At 56.8% G+C, this 2,185-nt stretch overlaps 1 protein-coding gene across 1 annotated transcript in view; it reads left to right on the top strand.

The window, feature by feature from the left end:
• Positions 1–2,185, top strand: part of LOC111146211 (mitoguardin 2) — a 26,375-nt gene that overhangs the window by 3,626 nt on the left and 20,564 nt on the right. Inside the window, exons 3-4 of the mRNA XM_022501654.1 lie at positions 128–338; positions 1,868–1,980. Coding sequence (XP_022357362.1) covers positions 128–338; positions 1,868–1,980 — 324 coding nt within the window. The remainder of the gene's footprint in view (positions 1–127; positions 339–1,867; positions 1,981–2,185) is intronic.

A 2,185-nucleotide genomic window follows, 5' to 3' on the forward strand; every position in this document is an offset into this window, starting at 1 on the left:
TGGTCAGCAAATGTTCCCTGAGTGCCTGAGGCCTCCTGTGTCCCTCATGTGCTCCCCAGCACAGCTCTGCCCACCTCAGAGCTCTTCTGGGGAGATGTAGCCCAGCCGCCTCCCTCTTTTCCTGCAGTCTGCCTTCTCCCAGCTGCGGTTGACACCAGGCCTGCGGAAGGTCCTCTTTGCCACAGCCCTGGGCACAGTGGCCCTGGCCCTGGCCGCCCACCAGCTAAAGAGGCGACGGCGGAGGAAGAAGCAGGTCGGCCCCGAGATGGGAGGTGCACATCTGGGCACGGTGCCCCTGCCCATCCTCATGGCCAGGAAGGTCCCATCGGTGAAGAAAGGTGGGTATGAGGCACTCGGGGAGGGCCTGACCTGGAGTCAGGTCCCACCTGGGCCCCCAGTCACCGTCGGATCTTAGGCTAGGGATGTCCTGTCTCCAAGCCAAGTTCCCCTCCTCCGGGAGGCGGGGTTGGCAGTAGACCTTTCCCTGAGTCTTCACCAAGTCAGGGGACTGGTGGGTGATGCAACCCCGATGCGTATGTCCTGTCGGTGGTGGTAGTTCTCGATATCCGCAGAACCCTTGGGAGTAGCTGTGTCCAGAGGGGGCTGGCGGGGTGCAGCTTCTCTGCCCAGGGAGGGAGGTCCCCTGGCTCAGGAACAAGAAGGACCACGTGGTTCCTGAGCCAGATGGTATTCTCCCCATCCCCCGCCCCCTGCACCCTTTTTCTTTTAAGTTCAGTTCAGCCTTTTGAGCATACAGTTCTTGATGCAATTTCGTGGGCCACCCAGAGACCTGTATTTATACCACATCAAAAACTGTACCACCATGCTCTCAGTCCCCGTGTCCTGTGTAGTCAGCCCCTCCCCCCTCCCCCCAGGCCCTGGTAGCCTCTAAGCCATTTTGAGTCTGCTGGTGTGGCTTTCAAAACCCTAATAGACCCCGTTTCATTTTGTAACCCAGCAACCCCGTGTTTGCCACGCCTGAACGTCCTGTGGATCTCTTCTCCAGGCAGGAAGTCCTCACAGGCTCCCATGTGGGGAGAAACCTGGTTTAGGAAGGAAAAATCCCCCTTGGGGTGCCTGCCTGGCTCAGTCAGTAGAGCGTGCAACTCTTGATCTCAGTGTCATGAGTTCAAGCCCCATGCTGGGCATGGAGCCTACTTTAAAAAAAAAAAAACAAACAAAAAGCAAAAAACGAAGAGGAGGAAGGAAGAAATCCCCTTACCCAAAAATGAATTTTCATTGTGAACTATCGTCACAAAGGGAAAGTTTTCTCTTTACATCTAGAAAAAGAAGCTTTAAGACTAGTCTACAACAGGACCTGAGAAGTGCAGATGTAGCTGGGTTTCTGTGTTCACAGCCCCCAGGGGGACACCTGGAGTCGCCCCTGTGCCGACCCCTCGCTTGCTCATCCCATCCTACCGCCATCACCTCTGGGGTTACCCTCTTTCCCCTTCCCTACTTTTCTCACTTCAGAAGAAAAGTTTTATGTATATTTCAAGAAGTTGCTGTCTCAGATTCTTTCTGGAAGGAGGAGAATGCCAAATCAGTCAGCACACAGGGGACACTGAGTGAGAAGTAGGCGGAGAAGTCGCCAGCCCTCCTTCTCCAGCTTATCTGGAAGATCCGGGGCCCTCTGGGCCAGGCCCTGTGCCAGAGGACAGGGATAGGGAAGTGAGCAGGCCGGACAGGCAGAGGTGTCACACTGTGCCGGGCGCGTGCCCCTGGGTGCTCTGCCATCCCCCTGCCTTTGAAGGGGAGGTAGAACAAGCTCCCAGATGAGGAGGGGGAGGGTTGTCTGGAGGTGGGAACAGCCTGTGCAGAGGCTGAACTCCACGGCTATGTCCCCTGGCCCTCCCATTCCTCACAGGCTACTCCAGCCGGAGGATCCAGAGTCCCAGCAGCAAGAGCAACGACACGCTGAGTGGCATCTCCTCTCTCGAGCCCAGCAAGCACTCGGGCTCATCCCACAGCCTGGCTTCGGTAAATAGCGGAGGGAGGAGGGTGCCTGGGTGGCTCAGTGGGTTAAAGCCTCTGTCTTCGGCTCAGGTCATGATCCCAGGGTCCTGGGATCGAGCCCCACATCGGGCTCTCTGCTCGGCGGGGAGCCTGCTTCCCCCCTCTCTCTCTGCCTGCCTCTCTGCCTACTTGTGATCTCTCTCTGTCAAATAAATAAATAAAATCTTTA

The sequence above is a fragment of the Enhydra lutris genome, unplaced genomic scaffold (assembly GCF_002288905.1).
Source record: "Enhydra lutris kenyoni isolate GAN:26980312 unplaced genomic scaffold, ASM228890v2 scaffoldscaffold13, whole genome shotgun sequence".
NCBI classification, from domain to species: Eukaryota; Metazoa; Chordata; class Mammalia; order Carnivora; family Mustelidae; genus Enhydra; species Enhydra lutris.